Below are 25597 nucleotides of genomic sequence, written 5' to 3'. Positions count from 1 at the left end.
TTATAATGTCAAAAATACACATCATTTGATTTTGTTCAATCCTGTGTAATATTAACCACAAGGTTAAAAGCTGTGCACACATTCATGACTCATAATAACACAAAACAAGGGTAATTCTGCTGCATAATGAGTAGGTTTACTTCTGATATGTCACTTCTTATGCAGTTTTACTAAAAACTACATTATTGAATTTGCTTCTTTTCCACTTGGCACTTTCAAAATCCTGAGATCCATCCATTATCTTTTCCGCTTATCCTTTAACATTGGGGGAGAGGGCTGCTACATGAGCTATGGTCGATTGTTTTTTTAACCCTACCCCAGGGTGGACTGTGGGTGAAAACCCATGGAAACTTGGGGAGAACATCCAAGCTTGACACAGACAAGCCTTGACTGAGCTGGCATTCAGACCGAGAACCTTCTTGCTGCGAGGTGACAGTGCTGACCACTGCTGACCAACATTCCTGTGGACAAAGATAGAGAGCAACATTTGTTCATTACAGTCTTCAGTGCAAATGTCACTATTTAAGCATTGGTTTGGTTTCCACCAAATCCTGAAGAAAAACATGTGGCTCTTCAGCTGCATAATGCTCCATTATGTTGAAAAGGAAGCCTTTTAATTTGTCTGTGTGCTAGATTGATTCTTTGGACCCTGTGTGGGCCATTTCAAGGAGATACAGTATGTTGGTTTCCTTTGTGAAACCAATAATCTGTGTTGTTTCTTTAACCCATGATTGTTCCACAACCTAAACCATGTTTTTATTATTGTTACCATGATGACGGTTGTATGCCTGCCCCCATAGGTTGTATCAGAAGGGACAGACGACCTATATGATCATTCAGCTTGGACGACTTGGTGTATTTAAAAGATTATATGGAAATAAAATTATAAGACTGGGCCTGAATATCCGTACTTTATAATTAATTTGTCATTAATTTCCTAACCCAAACCTTAACGTAACCTGACCCTAGCCTCAACTAAATTACATTTTGCCTCATTAGGAGCCAGCTTTGGTCCTCATTAAGTCAACTGATCCAGAAAAGGTCAGGGTTTATGCTTGAAGATGTCCTGAAGTGGTAAGAAAGGTTTGACTTCATCTAATGAATCAAACCAATGTATAAAAGCACCACCAGCCACAGTCTGAGGATCTATTTCTATATTTCATCAGACTAAGGAGGATCCAGCTCAGATTGGATGCTCAGCAAAGGAAATGCTGCCACCCTGTGGGCAATACCACATACTGCAAAAGCTCTGATCTGGCAAAACACTCATGGCGAGACCATGTGACTGATAATACTACAGTACTAACACTGAATGTTAAGTGCTTTTTGCTGGTGTGTCTACATGAGGCTACAGCAACATGTATATGTAGGATAAGACATTTTTTTCTCTAGCACTATTACCAGCCTTCTACTTTATTGAATTAAAAATCTCTTCTTATTACATGCATGAAATATATACGTGCACTGACAGAGTAAATTGAAAACTCCCACTTGCACACACACAGTATGTGGTGTTAGTGGCAGCTGATGGCATTCTTGTATAATGTTGAGAAGTTAGCGGGTAGTTCTTTGTGACCTGGGCAATTGTCATTTCTGCAGAGCCGTATGTGCAACACATACACATGTGCCACACACGCTACACGCTGTCAGTAGGGAGGAAATTCATGGGCAAGGCAGCCGCAGACATATGGGGATGATAAATGTTTCTGTCTCCCAGTGCTCTCACACACACACAAACACAGACATCCCTCTCTCTATCTCTTGTGTATGATGTTGACTTACCCGTTATAGCAGGATTGTAGGATTCATGCTAAATGGTAGTCCAAAAATTACGCATGATGCAGAGGTAAATGCACACTTTATATTAGAGTTGTGTGATGTTTTTGGATGCAGCAGGAGACTGAGATGGTGATGGACGCTGTTCCTTGTGTCTGACTGAGAGAGCCACCCCCCTTTTCTTTGTTGTTGTGGGATGCAGAAGAGGCAGGATTACGATGCCCTGTATTCCTACCGTGTCTCCTGTACATTCTTTTTATGTACTTTTCATTGTGCAGTACAGTGTAATCACTGGCTGTATTGATGCTCAGAGGCAATGGTCTTGTGAGTGAATGAAGCGCTACATTCATGTACCACACCAGAATCATACACATGGTGTGGGTGGAGGTGGTCAAGGTGGAGCAACACACGTGAGACTGGAGCTCACAACCTCAGACTTGTCTGTGGTCGGGTTTAGAAAACCGAAGCACTTTGGTTAAGGTTATGGAAAGATCAAGCTAATGTATTTCCCTAATCCGTACTGAGAAGAACCAATGACTATACAAAACCATAAAAAAGGGACTTGCCACATGCAAGATTTTGTATTCTTTCACTAAAAGACAGAATTAAGTTATCATTACATTATCTTCAAAACAAATTCACTGTTGAGAATGTGTTGTTTATTAATCTTCTAATTAAATGCTTCACACGAACTGTGTGGTGGAATCGCTACTCTGAAAATCACAAGAAATGTATCAAAATCCAGTGAGGCAGAACACGGTGAGAAATTGTGTTTGAGAGGAAGCCCTCCTATAACTCTCTCATAATCTTTAGTCAAACACTAGCCTCAGGACAAAATGTCAGCTCCAGGCACAATCCCAACATAAACACTGATATTCAAAGGCAGATCATTATAAAACCTTCCCCTGTATTTTGCATTACAGCCATTGTACTTGTAAGGTTTGATGTCCCATGCTTTATTGTATGTGGCCACATCAGTTTCTCTCTCTCTTGTGGAAGTTTTGGATGCTAACAATGAAATGTTGCTTTGGCTGCAAAAATTGCCAAAATTGAATACAACCCTTGTTCAGCTGGTGTTTTAGCTGTGTGTGACAATGATACTATTTTGATATCTTCCAGTCTAGATTTTGCACATGACACAATACCGAAACAGCTCTCCTTAAGATTAAAAATGATTTATTGATGTCTGTTGATGCTGGTGATGGCCAGTCTATGGTGATGGCTCTGTCTTACTGCTACTTGACCTCAGTGCCGCATTTGACACCATCAATTATAACATTCTCATCAATAGACTAAAACAGTGTGTTGGTATATGCGGAACTGCCCTCAGATAGTTCCAGTCTTATCTCTGAGACAGATAATTTTCTGTTTCTATTGGAAATAATGTCTCATCCTTGGCTCCACTGATGTGCAGGGGGGACCACAAGGTTCTATTCTTGGTCCCATCATATTTTCCCTGTACATGCTGCCATTAGGAAACCAGGTAACCATCATCAGGTATTTTAATGGGATATCATATCATTCCTTTGCTGATGACACCCAAATCTACTTGTCTTTCAAGCCAGACAACTTCAGCCATGTAGGGAGACTTCCAGTGCCTTGTTACGACACAAAACCCAGGAAGCTCAATCGAGTCACTCAAGCATGACGTTTCTGACTTAGAGGAACCATAACAAAACGCACAAGTGTTTTTTCCCCAGAGTTTTTGGGTTGGTAGACATGCCAGATACCCACATTAACGTGTAGAAGCACTAACAAAGTGGAATTTGCATGCTATGTCCCCTTTAACTTAAACAATCTGTAGGTCTCATATCACGCCAATCCTTGCATCCCTACACTTGTTGCCAGTTAAACTTGATTTAAGATTCTTTTAATAACTTTCAACTATTTGCATTTCGGAGCTTTTGACTCCCTACATTCCCTACAAACCTGAGATCAGCCACTCAGGGCTGGCTACTCAGGGTGTCCTGGCTTTCTCTTTCAGGGCCCTGAGGCTCTGGAACTCCCAACTGACTAACTATCTAGCTATATCACTGCTCAAAATAATTTTTTATAGGAAAGCATTTTTAACATGCAATTTGTAATTCTGGTGCTATTGTTTTAACTCCCTTTATTCCTTTTCATCTTACTTTTATTGCAACTGCATTTTATGTAGTTTCTTAAATGGGACAGCTTTTGACTCTGATCAAGATGTCAGATCTAGGGGCGATCTGGCAAAGAGAAATAAAGTAGTAGATGGCGGTAATGCACCTTGACGTTGGTTGCCACCCATTAATAAACCAGACAAAGAAGAAGATGCCACGTATTTTGTAAGGCATTTAGTAACCTTGTGTGGATAAGTGCAGATAATGCAGGTTATTATTATTATATTATTATTAATGTTACTATTATTATTATTATTATTATATTATTATTAAGAATAATATTATATTTTCACACACTGAAAAAGTGTGTGTGTGTGTGTGTGTGTGTGTGTGTGTGTGTGTGTGTGTGTGTGTGTGTGTGTGTGTGTGTGTTTGTGTGTGTGGAGGTCTGCTGCAAAAGATAATGCATGATGGATTTCTATCATTTGGCCATTGTCAGACATTTTCAATAGCTTTCTGTTGCACCAAACTCTGACTCTCTCTCTCTCTCTCGCTCTCTCTCTCTCTCTCTCTCTGTACAAACATACTTCTCTCTCTTTGTACAAACAAACATAGTCTCTCTGTACTTATACAATATATAAGTACAGTATAAATAAATCAACACTTAATAAATCTATTTACAGCACCACCTGCTGTCATGGAGGGCAACTTAATCAAGTCATTTGAGCGTAACTACTCAGCACAATCATGGTGGAGTGATTGTGCCAAATTATTGTTGTCCTGTTGATTTTCTATCAAAATCATAATGTATTAGAATATTCTTGGGCATTTGTTTGAAACATTATGCATTTTTTAATGGTGTTTAGTATTTACAAACATGCTTTGTTTAGATGTTGGCAAGACATCCTTTTACCAAGAAATTGGCAATAACTGGAACCTAAACTCACACCACAGTCAAAGCCACTGAGATCGGTTAAAACTGTGCAGGAGGCCATTCTATCACAGGGGCAACATATAGAGACTATGACTGTGAACGTGTGTTTTTCACAGCTACAGAAAATATGGAGTTGCCAGTTCACCTGAATGTCCTTGGACTGTTGGAGGAAGGTCGTAGAACTGCTAACCACTACACCACTCTGCCTCCATCCATTATTATAGTGTCTGCAGGATTTAATGCAACGCACTTGGATAAATGCATGATTGAGTAGGTGTACAGGTGTTCCAGGTTAAGTGCCTGTTGAGTATATAGTATTTGGGTATATTATACTGTACATATTTTTATTATATTTGTTTGCATATATGTATACTAACTCTATGTTTTGTTGTGTGTGTGTGTGTGTGTGTGTGTGTGTGTGTGTGTGTGTGTGTGTGTGTGTGTGTGTGTGTGTGTGTGTGTGTGTGTGTGTGTGTGGATATCCCTCAGTCTGCTATCAGTCTCTGTTAATACCTTATTCTCATGTTAACCTGCAGCCTGCATCTGCAGCGTGCTGATAAAGCTCCCTTTGCATGTTGAAAGGCCCCTTGCTATGATTGTTTAGCGGTGGCAGGGACCTTAAAGTGACTTGTCAAATTGTCAGCTACACCCTCCATTCCCTCCTCCTATACCCTCCTTCCCCCTCTAGTCCAGAGCCACATTTTATATGAATTATGGTGTATTTTATCAGCAAGCAGGGTAACAGGGGAATGTGTGTGTGTGTGTGTGTGTGTGTGTGTGTGTGTGTGTGTGTGTGTGTGTGTGTGTGTGTGTGTGTGTGTGTGTGTGTGTGTGTGTGAGGGAGAGAGAGAGAGAGAGCAAGAGAACCATCCTGAACTTGGTGACAAGACTACATTTATAAAATCCTTGTCATGCGAGGAAACATTTTCAGAATCGAAGACAACGTTGTGCTTCATGTTCCACAAATAAAACCAAGATATGAGTGTCTGAGATGTGAGTGATTTATAGTAATCACAAATGTCTTGTCCAATCCATGAACAAGCTGAACAACTCATGCCAACTCGAACTAATGTCAGTATTTTACACTTCCCTTTACAAATGTCTAAATACAGTCATCTAAATTGATTTGACATTTCAGCCAGTGATAGTAGTATTGTGTTTCCTCCCTTTTGAACTCAGCTGCAGATCTCATGTTTGCTGAGGTGACATATTTCTATAGCTTCTGTTCTATGTGCAGACAGGATCTGTACACAATCGACTGCCTGCATCCTGTCTTTTGTTGTCCTTTATGCGGCCGTTGTACGATCATTTTGTGTTGAGGTGCCATTAGAGTTCTTTAGGGATTGTAGTTATTACCAGTCGAATGTAGTTCATGCAGGCTTAAGGCATTTTGCATGTAGCCTCCCCTCATATAGCTAAGTAACACATTCATGTTCCCAGGAGTCATCATAATATAACAGATGTTTTGTGATATGTATCATTGTTCTGCAGGATGTAAACCATCAAACGTAAAATGCACAGATGCACGTTAACATTATAAGATTGTTGCTGACACACCACCTTTTGCACATTCTGCATTTGTCATAACATTCTGAAAATTGTATATTCTGCATGCCTCTGTCTAGCTCTGTAGCCTCTGCTTCTTGATAGGCTCGGCTTTTGTGTGTAAGGATAATTCACTCTGATATACACTCTGATATATATATATGATAGATGCATTTATAATTTCCCAATCAAGCATTCAAATATTGTGCTCATAAGCCTTACATACTGTCATCCATATTAATTAATTAAAACATTTGGGATCAGATAGTATGGTGCTAACTATGCATAATTACAGGAAGCTGTGATGCAGAACCATGGAGAAAAGGTTTCAATGTTCTGACATATTAAGGATTGAAGTCTAAGGGCCTGATCTACTGAGGTCCCAAATAAAGAGTGCTAAATTGCGTGTGCATTATAACAGATTGCACATTTGGCTTGTGGGCATTTTGGGGGTAATCTACTAGAAATAATTGCGTAAATGATAACAGGTGCAAACATGGTAGAGGCAGTAGTATTTAAATGGTTTCCGCCATGGAGCATTACGGAGAGCAGAGTGACCGCAAGAGCAAAGTGAAATTTAATGCCATGGAATTGGAGGTGTTAGTGGAAGAGGCAAACAGACATGTTGTTTGAAATATTAATATGATGCAAAGAAACGCGATATGGGAGAGTATCTGCGAGAAAGTAAATGCTGTGGGTAAAACAAAAAGAACAACCTCCGAAATTAAGAGAAGCTGGCAGGACATAAGAAGAAGAACAAAAGAAAAAATAGCTCATAATAAAACATCTGCAAATAAAACAGATGGGGGGGCCGGTGGAAGAGATGCCTCTGACCAATATTGAGCAGCAGGTGCAGTTCACTTTCTGAAAAATCCTGTTCTCTCCGTCTTCTTCCTGCCGTCTCCTCCTCACCACAATAACTGCAGCCATCTGTGAACAACGCTGTGCTTGATCACCGCAATTATTTTCAGGCTTTGTAAATCACAATGCGTGTGCTAAATTAAATTATTAGCATCTACTCGTGTTATTCTGCACGCAATCCTTCGTGTGCACCATAAGTAGATCAGCTTTCATATTTTTTTTGCGCGTGAAATCAAGTTTGCACGCGTTTTTACACGCGCAAACCTTAAGTAGATCAAGACCTAAGAGACTATGAAGCCGTTTTCCGACATGACCACTAGAGGATCTCCAGAGAAATGGGCCCAGACTTTCTCCAGAGTTTGCCTTTCACACATGAACAACGCAGCAGGAGATTCTCCGCTCAGACACCTTCACAACAGCAACAAATCCTCCAAAGGATTCGGGTGAGGGTGGTGCAGCCAGGCAGAGGCAGGATGTCATTTATTGATTGTGCTGCGAAGATCCCACGTTTTTGGAGGGAACACAGGAACACATACAGCCCCTGTGGAGAAAGTCCGAAGGGTCTCCAGAGTTCAGTGCATGTCTGAGAGCAGCTTATGACAGTGGGGCGATATCACAGTGACATCACCGTAAGTGTTGCCTCAATAACCGCTCATCCAAAACACTTCAGTCGACACTGCACCTCCCTCAGGCTTGTCAGAATTTCCCCCGCCTATAGTTTCAACTCGATTGGTAGAAATGTGAAGAACAGACAGACAGAGAGAGATTTCTGGATTCTCGTGCATTCCATTTTGAGCTCTTTCAAACACCCTACTGGCTATTTTTTAACTATAAAACACTTACAAGCCACAACAAAGAAACGTTGGCTTCACAGATCAATAGTTGTCATCTCCCCTCAGCTTGTCACTGGATGACAGTGACTCAGACAGACATCTGACATGACTCAGATGCTCTCAGAGTGTTTTCAACACAAAGACAGGCTGCTTTTGGACACACAAAAAAACTAACAAAAATGCTCACATCGAACTCTATATACAAAAAACGAATAGTAGATACTATTTACAATATATACAAAGTTAACTGTGAGAGTGACAAAAATATCGGAGCACGAGAAACACTGTGTGGAGATCAAGTTAGTTGCCAGAGTAACAGTCTGGCGTCGACAGGAAGGTAACCGACGGGCATTGCGGAAAGTACGTCATACTACATTGTGCAAGCAGAGAATAACAGACAGCTCATTGATTTTTTTATATTTCACGGCTGGTAAAAAAATTACTTGAATCTTAATAATGCTTTTTTTAACAATTGCTAACCCTGATGGTTTGGACATGCTCGATTTGCTGCCATAGGAAAAATTGCAAATGTGACTCTGTGAGATTGGTTAATCAGACAGTCCTTTGCTACTCAGTCTGAGGACTTTACTATTCACAGGGAACAACAAAGAACCAATTATCTGCAGGACTCTTTTATAGAGACACATGGCCAGAAATTCCATCAATGTCCACAATGGTCCAGGTTAAGTAAAGTGCACATTTTAGTGCTGAGTCTCAAGAATTCCAACTTCTTCTTATGGGCGGATCTGAGAATTCAACTGATTAGGTAGAAGAGGAATTGTGTCTCATGGGTGTCACTAACATTGCTTCCAAATTACATATTTTAGTAGCCTCCCCCTTTGTAAAAATGAAAATTAACCACGTAATGTCTGAATGTTTCAGAATGTTCCTCCTTAACAGGTAAGAGGCTGGATGCACATGTTAAACCTCTATACCCTAACGCCCACGCCACTGGCTGTATGAGCAGTGTATGACGGCTAAGCCCTGACCTGCAGCGTGTCGCAGGCCTCTGTTGTCTGCACAGGCAGCGTGTCTGCTGGTATGATCACTACAATGAAAAGTGAGACGTTCTGCTTCGCACATGCGACGCTCATGCAGCCAGTGTCGCTCGGACATCGAGGTTGACATGTTGAAGCTGCATTACTCTCATGATGACATTTTATTGTCACGATGATGTTGCACCCTAAAATCCTTATAAATGTACACAAGCAGATTTCACCAATCTCTGTAAAAAAATTCTCCTGAATCTCTGGCAGTTTCACATCTTACCATGAGGAGGGTTATCCTGAAGATTCATTTCAACCTGTATTATGTCCTGAGGGGCAGCTAAATTCACTGCTCTTTAATAGCTTTTTGAAACCCCTCTGTCACATTTTGATAAAATGAGCAGGTTCAGAGTACCATCCACAACCCAGGTTCACCCCAGCTGCAGAAGCAGTGGTTGCAGGTTGGAGCTTTGCATTATCATTATGGACAGAAGCCCTTTTACCTTTTATCTGCCATTTGTACATGATGCAGATTTCCTTGCTACTGGTTGTTGTGGAAATCGGTGTCAAAATATCTGTGGAATTTATTGGCAGAGAGTATGGATCCTTGGTGCTGCAGAATCCAGATGCAGATCTTTATAGAGTAAAGATGAGCACAACAAATACATCATAACTCACTATTATAACATCATAGCAGTTAACAATAGAGACAGAAATGTGGATTCTATTATTATTAATGTTCTCTACTAAGCCGGTTGTTTGCTATCCCTTCTGTGCTGGCGGTGGGTCTGAAGAGACTGTCATTCTTATTTAGGCTTTTGTTTTGGAAGAGAAAGCGATGGAGCCGCTGAAGGGGCTCAGGTTACTTATGTTCAGTCAGAGCAGCAGACATAATGGTCGTTTCTTGTAGGGAGGTGGGGGAATGAGATAGATGGATCTGGAAGGAGAGAGAGCAGAATGGATGGAACAGAAAGAGAAGGAAAGGCAATAAAGTGAGGAGAGAAGAGGAAAAAGACAATCTTCCATCCAGTCCCCAAGCACCTTAAGGGATAAGTTGATTTACTGTCAAATCTGCGGTGGAATATCGATAATCTCAGCCAATCCCCTCAATCTACCCACTCAGCCATCGCTGGCCTCTTTTCGAGAGAACCCTGGGCGAAGAGCAGGAGCAGAGACATTAATATAAAAGAGAGGGAAATGGAAAAGAGGCTGTGTTTGTTTTGTGTATGTATGTGCCCCAAAATATAGCCAGACAGAGGGTGTTTCTCTGCCTAGAGAATTAGAGGGAAAAAAGGCCCTCAATTTTCTACTTGAGCAGATTTCAATTTACGCACACAACCCCTTCCGTGACAGCATCCTCCCGTTGTTATTGACATCATTTAGTGCTGCTGTGATAAAAGATTGGCCACTTAGTGTTTTTCATTAACTTTCCATCATTGAAAAGACACTTGCTCATACAGGAAGCTGTATGGGTTAAAAATGAGCTTCATGGCGAGCAGCGTAAACCGTGTGTCTGGGTACGAATGCAGCACAGGGAGGTCTGTAGCTTGTCTGTGGGGTTAATTCAGTGTGAACTGTGTGAGCATGAAGGTGGAGGCTGGTACTGTGCACTACAAATCACTAATGCAGATTTTTCATTTTCTAAAAATGTTTGTACTCCTAATAGACTGCAAAGACATCCGGGCATTACTAGAAGCAGGCTTATGTTAACATTTTGTTTAAAACAAAATCCCTAAATATTTTGCAACCTTAACACTTCTTCAATTTTTTGCTAATGCAACTCAATTAGTCAACAGAAGATAAATAATCACCACTTTGTTAATCAATCAATATAGTTTCAGTTGGTCATGCAAAATTAAGTTTGAGGACTTTTTGATTATTTGTAAACTATCTCAAAAGGGCATTATCCTGCACAGCACTGTACTGCATGGTGTCAGCAGCAGATTTCTGGAACTGATCGTCGCATGTCATCAAAAGCTGTTATCAATGTGTTCCTTTTGGTATTAACACATCTGTCTGTTTCACAGTGCTACAGGCTGAAGGATGATCTGAGATCCCGCAGACTAAAATGCCCCTGGATGCATTTGGATAGATCAGTAACAGTAATGAAACGTCCAATTTACGATAGTGAATTGAACTTGTCCACATCTGCACTAGCCATAATGTTAGTTTACGAAAATGCTTCAGCGGCGCAACTCTGTCATATCAGACGCTGTAGATAAATGGTTGTGATTGGCTCTCTGAAAGGGGGAGTAACATTAGAAGATGAATGTATCTAAAAGTACACTTGTGTTTTCTTGTGCTTGAATAATTTAATCTTAAAAAGATCTGTACCTCACAAACAATAACTACTTCCATTAAATACAAATCATAATTATGATGAATAACACTCTTAATTCCAATTTACCTGTATAATATGTGCTGCTTGAATTATTCCTAATAATGTTCAGTAATTTTTTTATAATTCTCCCTCAGAAGCATAATACCATTTGAATATCGCAAATTACAAAAGATACATATGTAAAGGGCAGACAGCTGTTTACTATCATTTTCAGGACTTTAGTGAGTGTTATTGGGATTTTTATTGCCGTACTTTATCTTCATCTTCAGGAACAGCTGGTGGAGGCTGGGCAGCCACTGCTTTAGTCCTGCATCAATGTCCACCCTTTTCACATGCCCCCCCCCTCCCTTGCTGCTCTCCCAATATGAATGCAGCTCTGCCCCTCAAGTACCAGATAAGATGTTTTGTTAAATCTATTTTTTATGTAGACAGGTTAATAAATGTGCATGAGTAAATATCATGTAGTTGGCAATATACTTTACTGGTTCTTCTGCTATACCACTGGTTATCCACAAGCAAATCATAAACATTTATTATGTTTTTCAGATAAGTATAGTCATTTTACCCATTGATGGGTGAGAGTAATGCACCCTACTGGTGAGTTGTGCTCTGTAGCGCTATTGCACAACTGCTAAAGTGACTGAGTGTGTGTGAGCGTGCGTGTGTGTGTGTGTGTGTGTGTGTGTGTGTGTGTGTGTGTGTGTGTGTGTGTGTGTGTGTGTGTGTGTGTGTGTGTGTGTGATGTGTGTGTGTGTGTGTGTGTGTGTGTGTGTGTCTGTGTGTGTGTGAATGAGTGTGAGAGAGAGAGAGAGAGAGAGAGATTGTTTCTTTTGTCAAGTCATTAGTCAGTGTGAGGCAGAGCAGACCATGTCATGTGACAAAGAATCACTTCCCAGTCTCCTCTTATGTTGGTATTCACTTGAAGCATATTAACACAGGGTGGTTCATCTTTTTGATGAGGACCACTGATGTAAAGACGTGTCTCCCCTTGTGCAAACATGAAGCTAAAACATCCCAGGCATGGGAGAAGATGAGAAGGGGTTTACTTTTCTGCAGCCAGCTACCAAGGTGTGATCAAGATGATTTGGATTCACTTTTGGGGGGATGTCATACTGTCTATCTTTATATACAGTCTACTGGTGGGACATTCATAATATTGCATTTCAGGATGCAGGATCTTCAATTGAATAAAGGTCAGGATTTAAGGGTGTAATCTTGACCCCAGTTTCCGATATAGAGCAGTTCAGCTCATTTGTTGTTTATTTGTAAATTTGATCAATTTGATGAAAACAATGTAACAATATGAAAGATGTGTCTCACACTGATCAACATGTAGAGCTTTATATAAACACTATGGCGAGTTTCATTTTCTGCTACAGCAGGCGGCTGTTTTCAGAAACTGTGCACTCAGTATATGCTCAGCACCAAACAGCAGATGGGCACATTTTGTGATGAGCTGGTGAACACATTTTGTGTGTGAAGACGGGGATACTGGAAGGTTCTCTTCACTTTAGAGTGGGCGGAGTAGGGTATGGATCAAAAAGCATAGCCTGCATACACATGAAGGTTTGATTAAAGTTCAGTGGAAGCTTATTCTTCGGTCACATCAGTGTTTTGGTGTTTTCAATGTAAAACCTGTCAGAACCTATAAAAGCCTCAGGGAGGGAAAGAAAGAGCCTTTATTAGACCATGGTGCCTCTAATATTATAAGGAAAAAGATGCACATCTCTTTTACGCCTGTTTCTATAATTTGTGTGGAGGAATCACTGACGGAGAGAATGTGAGTGAGCTGGGAGCAGCTAGTAGACCTGTAGAGGCTACCACAAGCTTTTTGCCCACTCTGGATTCCAATAACTGATCACCTTTATGTTATTTTCAGGTTTAACAAGAAAAATTGCAGCTTGCTTTATTAACAATGTTAATTATTGGAATTTTACCATTAAGTACTTGGTTGATTAATCCAAGTTTCAATATCCATGTTTGAACACACCTAAGCAGATGTGTGATTGTAATGCTATCATTTCTCTATCACAGGTGGTATATAAGAACAATGACATCCGACTCGAGTTGTCCCGCCTGGCTCGAATCGTGGACCCTAAGATGAAAATCCAGGGTGAGGTGTCCTACAAGTGTGAGAATGTGGCCACCTTGGACCCCATTTCTTTTGAGACTCCCGAGGCCTACATCAGCCTCCCCAAGTGGAACACCAAGCGGATGGGATCCATATCTTTCGATTTCCGCACGACTGAGCCCAATGGCCTAATCCTCTTCACCCACGGGAAACCCCAGGAGCGCAAAGATGCTGCCCGCAGCCAGAAGAACACCAAGGTCAGACCATAGTCATCAAGATTTCATTGATGTTTGATTTCCCTTTTGCTCAAAGAAATGCCATCCTAAACATATGTGCCAATATTTAGGCAGAGGGATTTATGAATCCTCTTGACGACTGGTAAAATGGGCTTCAGACAAAACAGCAAAGCCAGTTGCATTTTACCTAAAAACTATATATAACATGGAAGACCAAGAATCACAGAGATCATATATAACATTTTGGCCAATTGAAGTGAAGAAATGTTTACTCATTACACTTCATAACAGGTTGCATACATCTATGACTTATAAGTATTTAAACCAAGGATGTTTCCAATGTTCCTCCCTCAGTTTATATTTGAATACTTTTAATAAATATTCACACAAATATATTGTATTTATGTGCTGCAATCAAGATAAACAATTTGTGTTTGGGGCTTAGCAAAATGTAATGGTATTATTGGGACTGAGAGGTAAACTCTGATCATGATTTCTTTTGCCTTTGTCCAGGTGGATTTCTTTGCTGTAGAGCTGCTGGATGGCAGCCTATACCTGCTGTTGGACATGGGCTCTGGGACTATCAAAGTGAAGGCCACCCAGACAAAGGTCAATGATGGTGCCTGGTATCACGTGGACATCCAGAGAGATGGACGCTCAGGTCAGTTGTGATGGCGAAGTCGGTGAATTAATGAATTTTCCATATAATTCAGGACCAGATTTGTTTTTGAAAATAACATTTATAAAATGAAATCAAACTGTTTTTCCAATTCACATGAATGGAAAAGTGGTTGCAAATTAGTTGGGCTCTATTGTTGAAATAGAAAAATGTAAACACACAGTCGAAAGACATGCAGATTGGGGTTAGGTTGATAGGAGACTCCGCAGGTGGAAATGTGAGTGAATGGTTCCTTGTCTAATAAAAATTGCACCAAATGTTTTTTTGTGATATGATCTTGATACTGTTAAATTTTCCCCTTAATGTTTGTAGAATGATTTCTTCCTGAAATCACGGTTCAATCTTGTACCACGGTTGACATCAGTGCCTCCTGCACTGTCACTAATCTAATCTCCCTCCATACCTACCACAGGTACAATTTCTGTAAACAGCAGAAGGACCCCATTCACAGCCAGCGGTGAGAGTGAGATTCTAGACCTGGAGGGCGATATGTATTTAGGGGGGCTTCCCAACGATCGCACCAACCTCATACTGCCCACTGAGCTCTGGACGGCGATGCTCAACTATGGCTATGTTGGCTGTATACGCGACCTTTTCATTGACGGTCGAAGTAAGGACATCCGTCAAATAGCTGAGGCACAAAATGGTGCTGGCATCAAACCGTCATGCATCAAGCAGCCAGGCAAGCAGTGTGAGAGCTACCCGTGCAAGAACCGAGGCGTCTGCAAGGAAGGCTGGAACCGATTCATTTGTGACTGCACTGGGACTGGCTTCTGGTCACGCACCTGTGAGAGAGGTAAACGTTTGCATGTCAAGTTCTCTTACATCATTTTAAGAACACACTTCTGAGACGATGCAATGGTGCCCTAATGCTGCAAAAACAGATTTGACCTGTCATTGTAACTTTTATAAAAGAAGTCTTGATCAAAGGCTTTATCGAATGCTGTAATAGAAGACAGATTAAAACTGTGACCCACTGAAAGAAGAGGTTTCTTTAAAGAAGATGGGTTAATAGGCTGAACCTTATTCTCATGTCATTGTGAGCGCAACACAAAAGGGAGAAACAAATAAACAGCTGGCATGCTGTAGATTATGTAATGCTAAGAGAGATTTTTTTAGAACATAGTATTAGTGTCTTCCAGATTAAGAAAGGCATAGGCCTCTTCCCTCAACCATATTTGGTTGCCTTCAATTTTTTCATTTCAATTCGATTTTATTTGTATAGTGCCAAGTCATAATATACATTATCTCAAGGCACTTTAAATAGAAGGTCAAGACCTTAAAAACTAAAACAGTTCCCACAATGAGCAACACTTTGGCGTCTGTGGAGAGAAAACACTGGAAGAAACCTCTAGAACCAGACTCAATGTGCTCGTCATCTGCCTCGACCGGTTGGGGGGAGCAGAGGAAAATGGGGAAGAGAGGAGAGATGGATGGAAAAGATGGGAGAGAAGAGAGAGATATAGGGAGCAGGAGGAGGAGAGGGAGAGAGAGAGAGGAGAGAGAGACCAGGAACAGTGGTCTACCATGCCCTTTGCAACAGATCTGTTCGTTAACACATGAAAATGGAGAAGGAGCCCCTGCAAATGAACACGGCTTCTATCTTAACAGCTAAATGTAGCTGTATGTGTCTGTTGTTTTATTTGGGTTTGAGTTGTGGGTTTTGACCTTTTAGTTGGATTCACATGGGACAATGTCATTTCCTGTGAGATTACAAGTAGGTGTGGTATTCCACTTAAATGGTCAATTTATTCCATCTATACCTTCAAAGTAAACAAGGATTCTAAAAGTATTTATCAGTATAAAATATCAGTATATACATTTTGGTTTGATCCAATCTTGGTCTTATAGTATAATGTTGGCCATCCTTCCCAACAGTAATGACAACATTGTACTCAGCAAGTTGATTGCTGAGCACAATGTGGATGACATCACTGATGGAAATATATCTGGGTAAGCAGCATGAAGAGCCAGGCTGTAAATAAACCAGGTTGGCAGTGTTTATTTGGAAGAGCAAATATAGGTCAATAAGAAAACAAACTCTGCTCAACAATTACTATTGTGGCCACCAGCCAGGACTAGAACTTGGCTCGAGCATACCTGCAGATTAGTTTTTTGTAGCGAATGCTCAATAAGACAAAACTAAACAACCAAGGGAGCATGTCAAATAACACTGTGAGATAGTTCTTGAGTGACTGGTCCTGAATGTTTCATATCGTGGGTCAGACCAGCATGTTCATTATAAAACCAGGTTACAAATATTAATAGAAAATAACTGATACACTATAGAGTTGTGACATATAAACAGAACATTTTAGATTTAGTGACATAATATTATCCCACCTCTTTCTTTATATAACTGCAGGCTGTGTGTTTACTGCTCATCTCACAGTGATTGACCTTGAAAACAACTTCTAATTCGTGCTTATATGCATGATTTATTTTCACACATAAATTTCATATGCAGTAAATAGCTGTTAATGTCTTACATTGATTATTATGGAATATATATATCCCCAAAGCTAGAATGCTTCAAAGAACAAAGAGCTTCACAAATCTTTTTACTCGTTGACCTTATAGCAAATTATAGACCTACAAAAAACCCACACATCTCATGTAAATGTATCTAATGTTGCAAATTAACCAAATCCACATGACCGACGTCACCAATAATGAAAAAAAGATCTATCAGGGTGTGTTTTGTTCGTTAATCACTGATTCTGAGAGATCCGGACAGAGAACATTTCCTCCAGCAAAGGTCTGGAACGTCTAACTAGCATTAGAAAAAGGTAAAAGTGGTTGTTTGTCCTTGTGCCCAAGGTAAGTTGTTTCTTACCAACACACAAAGTCTCTTGTTTCAACTGTTAGCTGCACTCCACCCCATGATATCCCATGGTACTGCTCTTTTTCTTTTGTCTCTTCCGTAGCTTTTAGAAAACATGCACAAATACAGACAAAATGAGCGTAGACAGAAGGCCTTGTCCGTTTCTGTAAATGTGTCCAACTTTTAGCATAAATGAGACTTAACTTAACAATATCATGTAAACATTTTAAACCTCAGCATTCAGCCTGTTAGCGGGAAAAAAATTGTTGTGTCATGTAGATTTGATCTCATTGTGACTATTGAAAGTGCAGGTGTTGGTCTTTCTCAATTCATTTAGACAGGAGCCCAGTCTTGAGTGGTGAGACTTTAAGAGTAGTCAAGTGGAAAGAGATGAGGCAGCCACTGTGCCCCAATCAAACAGAGACGCAATTGTCTTCGTATGTAAGGTGCTTTCAATGTGATGTAAGAATTTACTCATTCTGATGACAACTGAAGACGAGTTGAATCTAGAACCCAGAGTTACTGCAGGTCCACGGTTTTAATCTCTGAAAACCTCCTAAGGTAAACAATACTTCAATGGATCCTGGGCCTCTGACTTCTTATTTTGTTTGGAAGGCAGTGTGCATGGCTTTTTTACTTAACCAAGATCATATAACTCATGGCACTTAGGACCCAGTGTCTTTTAAACTGAATGTTTGGAGTGAAGAGCCAATACTGGTGTTGGGAGAAACAACCAGTAGAGTTCCCAGTAGTCAGCTTATATGTCTTGATAGTCAGGCTGCCAAGTTACAGTAAGTTAAATGAACATGGCCAAGTTGTTAAAGGTTTAAAAAGTGCTCAGTATGGTACTGCAGTTGGCAACGCACTGTGTAGGAACATGAACACTCAAAGAGCAAGCAAACAGCTTATAAAGCAGCTGAACAAAGCAACAGACACTGCCTTGTCCCTGATGATGAGAATGATGATACAGAAGTGCTAAAGTTGCTGCCAGCCACAAACACTCTGTCCTGTTTGACTCCAACCTGCTGACCACCTGAATCCCCCCATCCAACCCCTGGATCCCTAACAACATGCTGGTGCAACTCTATAACAAAAGTCTGAACCAGTTTGTTTACTCAGTTGCAGCTTGTTATAGCCATTCATTTATTAGCTCTAACTTAAAAGTGGCCGGAGTATTTGCTCAAAACGGCATGAAGCATTTTCTCTATTGAATTTATTGTTCCATAAAGTACACCACCCTAAGTATTTTACAAAAGTCAAATAAAAATACATTTTAGTCACATTACAGTGAGTTTGTTATGCACCATTTAGAATACATAGCAGCATTGTTTTACTTAGTTCCATATACACAACATCGAATGCAGAACAATACGGCAGCTCTATGGTTAATTTTACCTTTTAAAAAAGATGATGATGTTCAGCTATGCATTAGTGGTGAACTGGACTTAATTATACTAAGAGGTTTTTGCAATGATGCTGACTCCATTAACTCACACTAGGGGGCAAAAAAATCAAAAAGACATTTCAATATAATGTAGTCTATAACAAGACCACAGCTAACTAAGATCTCAATAATAAAATCTCTGGCAGTTCTGTTGCATCGGAACAATTCCGTATGTCTACCATAGTGATGTGTGTCAAAGGGCAAAAGCTGTGCTTTTAATGGTTAACAGTGTTTTTTAAAGTACTTATTAATAATAGTTTATCCATGTAGTTTTTAATACTACTGTATATATTCAAAGATTTCAAGACTAGTGCCGAACCTCCACTCACTGTTGAAGCCTGTCCTTCTTCCCATAATTCGCTTCATTGCATATTCATTATGGTCAAGGTCCAGACAAGCAGACAGTTTACATGACAATAAAACAATTTAAAAACAATATTGCATCTGACTGTTACGTCTCAAAACTGATGTTTCATCATATATTTAAGAATCAATATTGGTTATTGTCTTGACAGCATCAGTATTAGGACTGTATTGTTTTAGGCCGAAGGACCCCACAGTGGTTTTTAAAACTCACCAGTATCCTTATACGTCCCTCTTCTGCCACAGCATCCAGACTTTAATAAAGACTGGTCAGAGTTGAAAACTAATTAACACATCCCCAGCCCACACAAATTGCTCCTGTTGCTTTTTAGCATATCAAATAACTGCTTTCCGATCATATCTCTCTACCTATAGCAGGTTTTTCTCTCTCTTCATCCAGTGGGCTGCTGGATAATTATTTCCCCTGAATCTCATTTTATTCTTGAAAGGAAAAGTTATGGGGCATCAGTGGATCAATCTGATATTTCGACTTAAATCATTTTGCAAGAGATTTTATTGAAATATTGCAATATGATTACCAGGAGCCGAAGATTTCATTATGTCTTTTTTATTAACACTATCACCTCTAATAGATATTCATGTACGAACATCGTTCTATTATGATATATTTAGGTCATTCTTTTAACAGTATCCAAATGAAAACATTATATCATCCACTGGACTTATTATATATATAATACATCACAGCTCTTACTCTTGGGCAGAGGCACATCTTGGTCTAATTAACATTAGTTTAATCAGAAGATTATGAATTTCTTATAAATGCTAACACATCTTTGGCTCAAACAACAGAGGTGTTAAGAAATCTGTACAGGTAGGAATCCTAATGATACCATAGATCAAGGTCAAGGACGTGTCGTGACAACAAGTAACAATTTTCAGTGGAGAACTTTAATTTCCTGTGTGGTATAAGTTTCCCTTATCTTTAGTTTGATATTTACATGGCACTTTCAAGTGGACTGACTGCCGCTGTTGAACTACAGACTTTGACATTTATTCATTTGGCAGAAGCTTTTGCGCAAAGTGATGTGCAAATTTGGTTCAATCAAAGGCACAGTAGATCAAAGAGTCTTGAGAAAAACAAGGCTGAAACAAGGCTTGGTGGATAATGTAGTGTAACATTTAAGTATGTGGCATGTTTTTTCAAGAGACTGATTGATAGAGAGAGTGAGGTAGACTCTGAAGACATTGGACTTCGGTTGATCTCGGAAAACTGGTTCCACCATATATTAATTAATCAAATTGTATTTCGAAATATATACAAAACAACATCAAGGTGCAACATCCTCTGGCCTTAACCCTCGACATGAGTAAGGAAAAACCACCAAGAAAAACGTAGGAACCTCAGAGAGAGCCACATGTGAGGGATCCCTCTCCAAGGACGGACAGAAGTGCAATAGATGCTGCATGTAACAGAACCACGAAGGGACCAGTAAGAGAAGAGTTTGCAGGTGCTTATAAATGAGAATGTTTACACACCTGAGCGAGGGGATTCAGCTGGGTGACGCTAAAAGATTATGCTATTCTGATCTGATCATATATTTCAGTCTGTAGAAGGTTCCAAAGAATGGTTGTGTCAGTGTGATTTATGATCACCAACATATGAAGAACTATGTTAAATAAAGGCTGGGTGAAAAAACGATGGTTACTACACATAAATCACATGATCATTACATTCATCCATCACGATGCATATCAGAGTGAATTCATGTCATCTTTTGTTTCTTTTTTTTGACAGAAAATCATGCCCCCAGAACTGCCGAAGGTCTTTTAATCTGAAACATCTGTGCAGGAAGCGTTGAGTATGATTGACAGAAGCTTCACACCGAATACAAAAACAGCAAAATAGAGCTAATTACGGAAATTAAATTAACCCAGCATCAGAGTGATGAATGCAACATATCTCTGTCACTGTACTGATGCAATCAGTGCTGTGAAAATGTACACAATGCTGAGGTTTTTTGTGAGACAACAGGTAATCATGGAGGAAGTGTTGAGTTTGAATTTACAACTAATCAAAACTAGAGCAGATGAAATTACCCACTCATTCACAAACCCCTACTTAACTATACAGGGTCTCCTATGTAGAGGATTATATAGCGAACTCATCAACAAAATAAAAAAACATTTTCGGACCCTTCTCGGCTCATTTTCACTGCGCCGGTAATTATGTCATTTTTGCAGGATCATGACGGACAACAATTAACAATGTTTATTTTATACTTAGAAGAAATGCATTTAGTTGTACACTATTTTAACAAAGCATTGTGGGAAACAATATGCACTATATCGGATATAAAAATGTCAATGGCACTACAAAATGGAGAAATAGTGGACTATATGGTGATTAGTGAGTGATTTCGGACACAGCCCATGTCTCACTCAGCTGGTAAGCCTTTATCAAAATTTGTCCCTTCAGCTATTTGCTATGTTTCCTTAAAGGATGATGCACACTTGAGGGTAATTGGGCAGATTATAGACCCGATTAGACCCGATTCGACTATGTGTTAGGAACCGATTATAAGCCAGTTGGAGCAAATTATCTGCACTAATAATCCGAAAGTGTGAGGGGTTTACAAAATAATCTTAATGCTACTGATTCTGTCAGAGCCTTCATGATCTCAAACTGTAAATATCAAACATGTAAATATCAAAGCAGATTGTTGTAAATATCAAACATGTTTGATATTTACAACAATCTGCTCCAACGAAATACCGAGCATACGCACAATTGCCACTAAGAGCGAGCTGACCGGGAAGTGTTACCTATGTTGCGTACTTGTACAGCTACGACTAAAAACAACAAAGCATTTCCAACTCACCTCTAGCTCCCGCTACAAAAGCTTATTCCACCCTCTCAGCCATGACTTCATCCATAGATTTCATTCTCTTTTTTGTTTTTCACTGCAAAACAGAACACATGCAATTGCAGCAAGCTGACAACATCGACCCTCCATGTTTGCCTTTCCTCTGAAGTCTCGTTTTATAATGCAATTTTTTGCAAGATCTCTGGAATCCCTTCAGTGAAATTGTTTCCTCCAAACAACAATGTCCGGTCTTAAATTCTGGCCAAATCGTCCAGTGTGTGCGTTATGACGATTATAAGAGCCTAATAAAAATCAGTTAAGAGTTGAAAATCCTCTAGTGTGCACCAGGCCTAACTCTTCTCAGCAACGTTAGTGAGCTGAGACTCATTCAGTTTTTGGTTCATAAGGACCAAGCAGCACAGGTTTTATGACAACAGTTTCCTCATATATCTAACCCTCTGTACAACTCACATGTATTAAATGGTCATTGGGTTTAGCTGGTCAAGGTCAGTCAGTTAAAAGTGTATCAATCCGTTGGTCACACTCTATAGGGACATCGCACATGCACGTCATTACAGACACACGCACAAACACACACACACACGCAAAATAACAACCAAGAAATATGACATGTCAGAGTTAATCTGACAGCTCGGCTCAGAGCTGTAATGAGAATTAAATTGTATATATTACACTGGGCCATCATCTGACACCTTGTCAAACAGACATCACTCCCAGATGCCCGTGTGTTCAAACATGGCCATTAATTTTCGTGTGCAGTTGAGGATGAACCCGGGCACACGTACATGTGAACAAACAGGTGAACAGAGAGCAGAGTGATATTCATCATCACCTCATTGTTCATATGAAGGTTTTAAGGTACATTTACAACCAGTTAAGACCAAAAGATATGTATTCCTTTTTATTTTGCATGAGCAAAAAAACACAGCATGAGGACAAAATTATATACAAGCCAAAACACTACAGTACCGTCGTATCAAAAATATGATTGCTGTTGATTTGATGCTGTGTTTATTTCTGTCTGGCTGAACAAAAATAATCACTCAGGGAGAGCTTGTTATCTCTAACCTGAGGATAAAGGTATGAACATGAAATATCAAAATAATCTTGCAATGTGGTTCATATGATTCTGTATGATGCAGTTTTTGTCTGCTATAGATACTTCATCTACTTATCAGCTCCCCTTTACTGGGGTTGCCACCAAATAACATCTGCACAACTGCCATCATTCTTCTGTAGTTATACAAACTTTATATCCACAATGTAAGTGATACCCTGATAGTACAGTTAAGTAAAAGGCCCAAAAATAATAACCATTCAATTATTTCCCTTTATACCTTTGAAGGCTGTCTTCAGTTAAATATCCTTTACAGTTTGTGTTTAACAACATATCTAAAAGAAATGTAGGGCAATGCAACAGTTAGCAGTGGCACAATGCTTCCAAAGGTATATACAGTCGGGGCATTTAAGCATAATGAAGTTGCAGTAAAAAGGAAACCTCAGCAGAAGGACCAATGAATGTCCGCCTCAGTTTAGTGGGCCTTACATGTGTGTGTTCAGTCCACCAGCAGGTTTGGACTTTGACAGACTGTCCACATTATGAAGCGAACTCTGCAGACGACAGCGACTTTACAGAGAACAGAACTACTACAAAGTGATATCTGGCACTTTGACTTATACTCTCTTACAGTAAATTAGCCCTGGTTGGAAAGAGGTTTATTTGTCATTTAGACACATGAAGACCACTGTTCATTTTCCATACATTTTAAATCATAACCATAAACGTCCGCTAATGTTAACCAACAATTTGGAAGCCTGTGACAATGTTGTCAAGCTGTAATAGGAAAGTCAATACAGAAATATGCTGTTTCATTAATGAGACTGCAGCCAGTTTTGAAGAGCTGGTCCAGATGTTTCCTGCTGTGGAACTGTCTGCAGGCCTGAGAATCCTCACTACAGTCGGCAGTCAGTGTTTACATATCCATATGCAGGGATGCATTTTAGGTCTGTGTATTTCTGTGTGTGTGTTGGTTTATTCTGGGCCTGTCTGTCCAGAAAATGAGTTACAACTGTACAGCAGACCCCACTGAGCCTGTCAGGTTTCTGAGCTCATCAAAGTTCCAATTTTCACTCAACCCCTTGTGTGGTGCCAAAGTTGTGACAGTCTAAAAAGTAAGTAAACATATAGTATAGACAGTATACATCTGTCACTATATGTTTGAAGTTTGACATGTTAGACCATACAAAAGGAATTCTAAGTGGAGATTCCTAAATTATGACACAAATATGACAAGAAGACTCATGGGTTCTCACAGGGTTTAAGACATCTAACAGGAACAGAAACATCTGGTTTTTGTTGCATATCTTTCCCTATCTACGTGTTAGATTACACATCAAAAACCCAACAACACAACTTTTTTTTTGTTTAAAAAACACAAGAAAACATTATGTTTGTTGATTAAGTCAAGTCAATTTAATTGAACTAACCTTGGTCAGTAATACTATGTAGGAGTAAAGTCCATCAGATGTACTGACCATGGATGTATCATCCTTTTCCATTTCGTGAAATGTTGTCGTGTATTTTGTTTTGTTGTATTGAGAGAACTTCAGACAGCATAAGGTAATAAAATTATTAACAGGCAAATGTAATGTTATAGTTGTTATGAATGCACTATACATGACAATTTGAATTGTCAGTTTATAGCACCTTTAAATTTGCTCATAACAAAACTATTTAAGCTGTTATTCTAAATGCACGCTCCAGACGTTTGAAGTTAAACTATATCACTCCCTGGTATAGTTTAATCTTCACCCTTTTCTGCATGTTTATGTCCTTGAAGTCCATGTACTGGCACTTTTTGTTTTTCACTCTCCATTTTCCCCTGTCTTTCTCAGATCTCTTGTTTCTATAAACCTCCATTTTCAATATGTCAGTTATTAGGCTCATCACTAGTCAAGTGATAGCTTGTTTTTATTTTCTCCTACTCTGGGTTCCATCCATCATTTCTACTTCCTCACCTCCTATTTTCTTCCCCTCCTGCTTTGCTGGCTGCAGAATTTCCAGGCAGATAGACGGACTGTGTCTCCACCCTCTGGCCACTTGATGAAACTTCATCCTTCTCGTCATGCAGCAAAATTGAACAAAGGGCGTTTAGAGGACACGTAATGTCTCAGCATATTATTGGTTCATTTATCATATTAAGTTAATGTGACAGGACAAATAATCGCCTCAGATTGATGCCAGTTGAGTGCAGGAAAACAGCAACCAGCACTGCTTGGATGAATGTAAGATGAAGTGGAACAGAGAGTGGGCAGTAACAGGGAAATAACAGCAATAAAAACACCAGCCTGTGGTGTCTAGCTGCTGATTCTGTTGGATCCTGGCTGTGAGCTTTCATTAAAGAAAAAGAGAGCTTAAAGTTGCCGAAACACATTGGGGTTTTTCCCCGCCTCGTTCTACTTCCTCTTCTCTGCTGGTGAGGAATAAAGTCTTAAAATAGCAGCAGATACAGATTTAAGCTGTGTTCTCATTGCACTTGAAAACTTGAAAAGCCAAAAGTTCTGTGAACAAACAAACAAAATGCAGCCACTGGATATGAAAGACCAAGATGAAAAGGAGGCTGGGAGATGGGATAAGGGAGAAAAGAGGCTTGTTTTCATGAGTCTACACACTGTAAGACATGGAATCAACATGGCTAACTGCAACGAGCCCAAGTGACAGTAATATCTATTGGCTTAATTATTAAAACAGCTTGTTCTCAACATAAGACA

The 25597-nt window shown here is 39.7% G+C and overlaps 1 protein-coding gene across 6 annotated transcripts in view; it reads left to right on the top strand.

The window, feature by feature from the left end:
- Window positions 1–25597, top strand: part of nrxn3a (neurexin 3a) — a 182444-nt gene that overhangs the window by 87617 nt on the left and 69230 nt on the right. For all 6 annotated transcript variants that reach the window (XR_007033016.1, XR_007033015.1, XM_047341757.1 and 3 more), the window contains exons 8-10: window positions 13395–13688; window positions 14181–14328; window positions 14759–15142. Coding sequence is in view for 4 of the 6 variants with exons in the window: in XM_047341757.1 (XP_047197713.1) it covers window positions 13395–13688; window positions 14181–14328; window positions 14759–15142 (826 nt within the window). In the remaining 2 variants the exon portion in view is untranslated. The remainder of the gene's footprint in view (window positions 1–13394; window positions 13689–14180; window positions 14329–14758; window positions 15143–25597) is intronic.

The sequence above is a fragment of the Hippoglossus stenolepis genome, chromosome 10, assembly GCF_022539355.2.
Source record: "Hippoglossus stenolepis isolate QCI-W04-F060 chromosome 10, HSTE1.2, whole genome shotgun sequence".
NCBI lineage: Eukaryota > Metazoa > Chordata > Actinopteri > Pleuronectiformes > Pleuronectidae > Hippoglossus > Hippoglossus stenolepis.
Note: the sequence above shows the minus strand (reverse complement) of the source record. Positions and strands in the feature narration are given on the sequence as shown.